General features: G+C 45.5%; 1 protein-coding gene across 1 annotated transcript in view; it reads left to right on the forward strand.

Moving 5' to 3' along the window:
- LOC139376418 (thyroid hormone receptor alpha-B-like) overlaps nt 1-8050 on the forward strand; it is a 190962-nt gene extending 182912 nt beyond the window's left edge. Inside the window, exons 9-11 of the mRNA XM_071118995.1 lie at nt 2729-2875; nt 4107-4365; nt 7800-8050. Coding sequence (XP_070975096.1) covers nt 2729-2875; nt 4107-4365; nt 7800-8050 — 657 coding nt within the window. The remainder of the gene's footprint in view (nt 1-2728; nt 2876-4106; nt 4366-7799) is intronic.
- Nucleotides 8051-8632: the final 582 nt, after the last annotated feature.

Genomic DNA, 8632 nt, shown 5'->3' on the forward strand with positions numbered 1-8632 from the left:
CAAACTCTGACCTATGACTTTTCTAGAGCCTTCAAGGACGACCAACGTTCACCTCGCCCCCACTAGGGCTGATAATGTTGCCAGCTTCTGATTGACTGGCTGGCTGGTTCCCTAAGTGTTTGTTTGGTTCTCAGTTTTGCTGGCTGGCTGTCAATTTTAGGCTCATTTGTGATAAATTGGGCTTCTGCACTTAATAATTACACTAAATAGTCCCATTAGCATTTACGTTGAGTGCCGTCCATCATCTCGACTGGCAATCAGCATTTACTTACAACTCCCCACAGTAAAATCATTGCTACAGCCCCTGTCACGCACACGAGTACAAGCCTAAATTGTCTATAAGGTCTCTAGTCTAGGCTATACAATAAGGTTTCTATATGTTTTAAAAGTAACATGGGTTAAGTTATTTATAGAAGTTTTAAAAGGAATTCATTGGTTTCTTCTGGCACCAGTTGAAAGGCGTTATTTTCCATATTGGCTGGTATAAGTTGCAGCTTTCTCAAATCCAAAGTTTGATTTTGGGTTGTCAGTACTTTCACACACCTCATAATGGTTAGGGCAAATTGAATGTGGCTTTGCGGGTGAACATTCTGTGGTATGGATGATTCTCTCTATTTAGAGCCGTTCTGGGTGAATTGGGGCCTTACACTGGTGTGCACATGTGGGTATATGAGAGCGGTATTGTATCATGTGTGTGTGAGAGTGAGTGAGTGAGCCCCATTAGCTGACGCCATAAAGCTAGCGAATCTTTCTGGGGTCCAACACCAATTAACAAGACATTACAAACAACCACGAATCAAGACTTCAAACATTCAACAAGTAGACAATACAGACAATTAAAATTCCTGACAGAAAAACAGAAAGTGTGAGAAAATATGGAAGTGTGTGTGTATGTTTTTGTGTGTTCAAACCACACGTACCATTTCCTCCTCCTCATAACACACCACTTGTTGAACACAGTTTCCTTGCAATTCTTACCACACCTGCCATTCACAGTGAGCCTCGGAAACCCCCACCAGGATCACCCCCATTTCCTCTCATCTTCCTCCCAGGTAGATCACCCGTTCATGGGGCAGGTTGCTAATAAAGCACCCTGCTTCTTGCCAAGGCTTAGTGTCAGCCATGCTGTGAGTGAGTGAAGTGCCCAGCTCATAGCTCAGCACCTGCTAGGCCTAATCCCTAGCTACAACCTCCTGCCACTGTGTGCCCAGAGCCACCTGGCCCATGAATAGCACATCAGATCAATAGGCCTACCAGTACTACCACAGGGTATCCTGACAGGGCTAGTCCGGACAACATGGGGTAGCCTAGTGGTTAGAGCGTTGGCCTAGTAACCGAAAGGTTGCAAGATCGAATCCCCGAGCTGACGAGGTAAAAATCTGCCGTTCTGCCCCTGAACAAGGCAGTTAACCCACTGTTCCTAGGCCGTCATTGAATTTGTTCTTAACTGACTTGCCTAGTTAAATAAAGGTAAATGAAATGAAGGTCCAGTCCACTGCATCTCCCTCCTAGACCAAGACCATCCAAGACCCCCCCCCCCGACAGTTCCCATAGAGCTGTACCCCCCCACAGTCGAAAAACCTCCCCCGCCACTCCCTCCCCATCTCCACTGCCCCCCCCCCCCCCCAAGTCGCTGTCCCCCTCGAAACCCAACCAAAACAACCACCCACCCAATGTGACAACAAAATGAACAAAAGAGAAAAAAAGGAAAACAATGCAAAAACAAAAGGCATCAAGGACAGCAAAAAACTCATCAGCAAGGCCAACTACATGCATTTGAGTGCATGTGACACTCTTGACATGTGTGTATGTGTGCGTGTGCGTTTTAAAGCGAGTGTGTGTGTGTATGCAAGCACCTGCCTCAGGCAAACAGGCATGGGATGTAACAGTGCAGTGTCAACCCTCAGTGTCATTCAAACATACTTTCTTAAAAACGTTCATCTTTGACCGTCATTCTACTCCCCGCCAGGCAACTCCACTCCCACTTGTCTCCAGTTCCACATCCCAACCCTCAGTTTCCCTCAGCCCATCCCACCTATAATGCCTTTTGTTATGTTACTTTTCAGCCCTTTCTCAACTCCCAATGACATTGGCTAGACCAACATTAAGAGTTTGATTCTGATGTGCCTTTTATTTATTTAACTAGGCAGTTAAGAACAAATTCTTATTTACAATGAACGGCCTACACCGGCCAAACCCGGACAACGCTGGGCCAAAGTGACTCCCAATCACGGCCGGTTGTGATACAGCCTGGATTCGAACCAGAGTGTCTGTAGTGCTGCCTCAAGCACTGAGATGCAGTGCCTTAGACCGCTGCGCCACTCGGGAGCCCAAGTCCATAGGTCCATAGAATCCCATCTGCTAGTCGTGCATGTAAATCAACCGCTGATACCGAATTTGACCATGTGCTATGCATCTCTCTCTGTGTATTCTCTTTTTGCACACTGAGGAGTTGTTTACTACACATGGTCTGATCTTCCTCAATGATGTCAACCCTTACTTAATTTATTTTTTTAAACAATTCAGTCATTGTAATGTATCTACTATGTCTAATTCCGTACTTTTGTCGGATGTGCTTAAATGTGTCATCTTACCAGCGAACAAGTGAATTAACTCTCATGGAATAACAAAGGACTTAACTCAAGTCTCTTGACCGTGTTCCTGACCGCAGCTGCTGGCTATCTGTTGACATGTGTTGTGTCCATGTGTCCCCTGTCCTGTCCCCTAGCCAGAGGACATAGGTCAGTCTCCCGTGGCCCCCACGTCAGACGGAGACAAGGTGGACCTGGAGGCCTTCAGTGAGTTCACCAAGATTATCACCCCTGCCATCACCCGCGTCGTCGACTTTGCCAAAAAACTTCCCATGTTCTCGGGGGTAAGGCCCTACATGTGTGTGTTTATGCAGTGGGGTGTGTGTGTGTGTCGGGATGTGTCGGTCTTCCTTCTATCAGTTCTTAATACTGCCTTGTGTCTTTGTTTGTGTGTTTGAATTGAAGCCTGTTGACCTGAGTCTTTCCTCAATAATGAGCCTGCATTGTGTTTGGTGTTGACTTAATTAGGTATAGATTCTGTCGTTGCTGCAGTGTTGTTGCTACTAATGACAGTATGATTACTATAGTCATTAGCAGGATCAGCAGCCAACAAGTGCTGAGCAAAGTGGAGATGTTGTTTCCTACCTTCACCACCTGGGGGCGGCCCGTCAGGAAGTCCAGGACCCAATTGCACAGGGCGGGGTTCAGACCCAGGGCCTCAAGCCTAGGATAGATAATAAGCAGTGGCAGAAGCGTATGTGATGAGTCAACAGAGTTAGCGCAAAAAGGGTCAATGCAGATAGTCCGGGTAGCTATTTGGTTAACTATTTAGCAGTCTTTTGGCTTGGGGGTAGAAGCTGTTCAGGGTCCTGTTGGTTCCAGACTTATCGGTATCACTTGCCGTGCGGTAGCAGAGAGAACTGTTTATGACTTGGATAGCTGGAGTATTTGACACTTGTGCATATGGCTGAGACTCGCGCAAATAGAGGGCCGAGGGGAATGGGGGGGGGATTTAGGGATTCAGTCATAGAGTGCAGCTGATATAACAGAATGTTATATACAGACTTGGAACTCTACACACAAAGCCTACAGCACTACATTTGGGAAGTATGTAGGCTTATGTAACTATACTTTGAAATTCCAATCGAAGGATGAAAGAGTGCCTTTAAAGTTCACTTTGTTTACATTCAGTAACAGTCTCTCTCGCCCTCCCTTCCTCGGCCTGAAAACTCCAATAGCACAAACAGGATGCTAGCAGATCTTTCCTATCTTCACCAAACTGATCAATGCACACACACACCACATAGCCCAGTGGCTTTTGAGAAGTCTACCAAAGAACTCAAAATTAGAACTGTTGTTGTTTTTAAACCTGCCACTCCGAATATTGGTTGTTGTAGAATTATTGTATTGTATTTTCCATATAGGATTGTATTAGAATGATGGTGTTTTTTTAGGATCTTACTATTTGATAAAAGTCTGATTGTAAATTGGTCTATTGATCTAAATTCAGTCTATGACGGCGAGCAACCAATAAACTCTTACTATTACTCTCCTCCTTTTCCCTCCTCCCTCTAGCTGCCTTGTGAGGACCAGATCATCCTATTAAAAGGCTGCTGTATGGAGATCATGTCGCTGCGCGCTGCCGTGCGCTATGACGCAGAGAGCGAGACGCTGACCCTGAGCGGCGAGATGGCGGTCAAGCGGGAGCAGCTGAAGAACGGCGGCTTGGGCGTGGTGTCGGACGCCATCTTCGACCTGGGCAAGAGCCTGGCGCAGTTCAATCTGGACGACACGGAGGTGGCGCTGCTGCAGGCTGTGCTGCTCATGAGCTCAGGTGAGGACCGGGTCAAGGGTCAGTGGACAGAGGTCAATTGAGGTCATTCAGGTCAGAGAGGATTCAGGACGCGTTCCAAATCCATCCCCTACCACCTAGGCACTTTGTGTGGCTCTGAACGAACTATAACGTAAGAATAAGTCAAAGATGCTGTACTATTAGATGAAGGTAACTCGGCTAAAACCCAATTGTGAAAAGTGTACCATATTACATATTGGATCGTTAAAAAGACCATTTTTACATTATCTTGTAGTTTACCAATAAAATGGTCTGATGGTGACGTAGACATTATTGGTATTCATATCCCTAAAGATAGAAATGAACTTACCACAACCAATTTCAAAAGAAAGTTAGCAAAAATAGGCAAGATTCTGCAACCATGGATAGGTAAATACCTGTCTATTTATGGAAAACTCACATTGATTAACTCTTTAGTCCTATCACAGTTGACTTACTTACGTAAGGCTCTGCCTACTCCAGACAACTAGTTTTTTAAAATCATATGAGGGAGAAAAAAATGACACTTTATTTGGAACACTAAGCCAGACAAAATTAAACATGCTTATTTAAATAATGACTATGACTTTGTGGGGGCTGAAATTATAACATATTACACCTCTCACTAAAAGCTTCACTCACTCAAGATATGCTTAAACCCGAACTGGTTCTCCAGTAGATTACTAAGAAAGATGAGTCCTTTGTTCAAAAATAAAAAAAAAAGCCTTTTTTTTGCCTTTATACAGATTGCAACTTCTCAATTTTGATTATATGAAAATGAAACTTTGTTCAAAGTATCGCCCTTTCTTAAACAAGCTGTACAAAGCTGGTTCAAATTTCTATTTTATCTTCCAGAAAATACAGAACAAATATTATGGTTAAATTCAAATACACCGTTTTTTTTTTATGGTATTATATTTATTAATGATATTATGAATAGGATTGGTGGAGTTGTCACACATGCAGATATTGAAAATATATGGGAACGTTTGCTCAATCCAAAATCACAACCAACCGATTGCATTATTGCTGCAAAAATGGAGGAGGCAAGTGGAAGAGAAATGAAGGCTATTCCATGCGAGACATTGACAAGAAACTGAAGATCTCGTACAACGAGAACAGCGCAAACTGGCTCTAACCAGAATAGAAAGAGGAGTGGGAGGCCCCGGTGCACCACTGAGCAAGAGGACAAGTACATTAGAGTGTCTAGTTTGAGAAACAGACACCTCAGCTGGCAGCTTCATTAAATAGTACCCGCAAAACACCAGTCTCAATTTGCCATTTGAGGACTTGTGAGGCGTCTGTTTCTCAAACTAGACACCAATGTACTTGTCCTCTTGCACAGTAGCGCACCGGGGCAGGTTTTCATCAAGGAGCTCTCTGTACTTTGCACGGTTCATCTTTCCCTCGATCCTGACTAGTCTCCCAGTCCATGCTGCTGAAATACATCCCCCAGCATGGTGCTGCCATCGCAGGGATGTTGTCAGGTTTCCTCCAGTTGTGATGCTTGGCATTTAGGTCAATGAGTTCAATCTTGGTTTCATCAGACCAGAGAATCTTGTTTCTTGTGGTCTGAGAGTCCTTAGGTGCCTTTTGGCAAACTCCAAGCAGTGCCTTTTAGTGAGGAGTTTCTTCCGTCTGGCACTCTACCATAAAGGCCTGCTTGGTGGAGTGCCGCAGAGACGGTTGTCCTTCTGGAATGTTCTCCCATCCCACAGAGGAACTCTGGAGCTCTGCCAGAGTGACCATCGGGTTCTTGGTCACCTGCCTGACCAAGGCCCTTCTCCTCTGATTGCTCAGTTTGGCCGGGCAGCCAGCTCTAGGAAGAGTCTTGGTGCTTCCAAACTTCTTCCATTTAAGAATAACGGAGGCCACTGTGTTCTTGGGAACCTTCTATGCTGCAGAAATGCTTTGGTACCCTTCCCCAGATCTGTGTCTGAGAAGTATTTGTCTGTAAAAGTCCTTTTGTAGGGAAAAACTCATTCCGAATGGTTGTGCCCCTGCCAAGCCTTGTGAAATCCATAGATTAGTGAATTAATTTATTTAAAATTGACTGATTTCCTTATATGAACTGTAACTCAATAAAATATTTTAAATTGTTGCATTTATATTTTTGTTCAGTATATACATCTAGCCGTCCATCTATCCATTGATATACACTACGTGGCCAAAAGTATGTTGATACCTACTCGTCGAAAATCTAATTTTAAAATCATGGGCATTAATATGGAGTTGGTCCCCCCTTTGCTGCTATAATAGCCTCCACTCTTCTGGATTTCCCCTAGACGTTGGAACATTGCTGCGGGAACTTGCTTCCATTCAGCCGCAAGAGCATTAGTGAGGTCGGACACTGATGTTGGGCTATTGGGCCTGGCTTGCAGTTGGCGTTCCAATTCATCCCAAAGGTATTCGATGGGGTTGAGGTCAGGGTTCTGTGCAAGCCAGTCAAATTCTTCCACACCGATCATGACCAACCATTTCTACGGAGGCATTGTCATGCTGAAAAAGGAAATGGCCTTCAACAAACTGTTGCCACAAAATTGGAAGCACTGAATCGTCTAGAATGTCATTGTATGCTGTAGCGTTAAGATTTCCCTTCACTGGAACTAAGGGGCTTAGCCCAAACCATGAAAAACAGCCCCAGATCATTATTCCTCCTCCACCAAACTTTACAGTTAGCACTATTCATTCGGGTTCTTGGCATCCGCCAAACCCAGATTCTTCTGTCGGACTGCCAGATAGTGAAGCGTGATTCATCACTCCAGAGAACGCATTTCCACTGCTCTAGTCCAATGGCGGCAAACTTTACACCACTCCAGGCGACGCTTGGCATTGCACATCTTAGGCTTGTGTGCGGCTGCAATGGAAACCCATTTCAATAAGCTCCCGACGAACAGTTATTGTGCTGACGTTGCTTCCAAAGGCAATTTGAAACTCGGGAGTGAGTGTTGAAACTGAGAATAGACCATTTTTATGCTCTACGTGCTTCAGCACTCAGTGGTCCTGTTCTGTGAGCTTGTGTGGATTACCACTTTGCGGCTGAGCCGTTGTTGCTCCTAGACATTTCCACTTCACAATAACAGCACTTACAGTTGACCGGGGCAGCTCTAGCAGGGCAGAAATTTGACAAACTGACGTGTTGGAAAGGTGGCATCTATGGTATAAGGCACTGCATCTCAGTGCAAGAGACGTCACTACAGTCCCTGGTTCGAATCCAGGCTGTATCACAATCCGGCCTTGATTGGGAGTCCAATCATGTTGTATATAAAAGTACAATGAAGGTAGTATATCAAATGTATGTATGTAACAAACAAACATTTGTTTTCGTTTGTCCTCCTTTCCCCATGATAGGGTAAAATTTCACCTAGCCTCTCTGTTTACTGACACACATTTTTTTCTCCTCCCTCTCTCCCTCTCACCCTCTTCCTCGGTCACAGACCGCTCGGGCCTCACGAGCAGTGACAAGATCGAGAAGTGCCAGGAGACCTACCTGCTGGCGTTTGAACACTACATCAACTACCGCAAACACAACATTCCCCACTTCTGGCCCAAGCTGCTGATGAAGGTGACGGACCTGCGTATGATCGGGGCGTGCCACGCCAGCCGCTTCCTCCACATGAAGGTGGAGTGCCCAACTGAACTTTTCCCCCCGCTCTTCCTGGAGGTCTTCGAGGACCAGGAAGTGTGAGTGGCGTGGCGACTTGGGAAGGAATGGCTGTTTTTCTGGAGCGGGGGAGGGTTTTGGCAGGACTTGTGTTTCTCCGACATTTACGTGGTAAACAACAAACAACAGGCAACAACCACACACCAGCAGCAGAGGTCAAACAAACAATGATTTTTGCTTTTAACCAACCACCTCTTCGTACCTGTTTTGGGGAATCAGTTTGGCGGCCCTCCCTGTCTGAGCAGTCTTATCCAGTGGGAGTTGCATCCCTTTGCCAAGGCGCACGCACGCACATGCACACACACTCTGGGTCCCTTCCCAGAGCCTTATCGGCGGCACCTCATTTGTCACTCGCCACTAGATGGTGGTCTTCACAGCTTTGCACCGGTTTGAAATGATGGCAACCATGTTTTAAACTGGTCCGCAAATTTCAGTCTCAGAATTAGTGTAAAACAATAATTCAGGTGACGCTGTCACACACAAGCAGAGGTCCTGAGCGTGTGCCGTATAGCGCCTACTGTAGAGCAAAGCTACTAGTACCTACTATCATCTCCCAACGCAACTGAGCCATGAGCGTGATCATGTTTGAAACAAGTCAGGTGCTAT

Source organism: Oncorhynchus clarkii, chromosome 20, assembly GCF_045791955.1.
Source record: "Oncorhynchus clarkii lewisi isolate Uvic-CL-2024 chromosome 20, UVic_Ocla_1.0, whole genome shotgun sequence".
In the NCBI taxonomy this organism is placed as follows: Eukaryota; Metazoa; Chordata; class Actinopteri; order Salmoniformes; family Salmonidae; genus Oncorhynchus; species Oncorhynchus clarkii.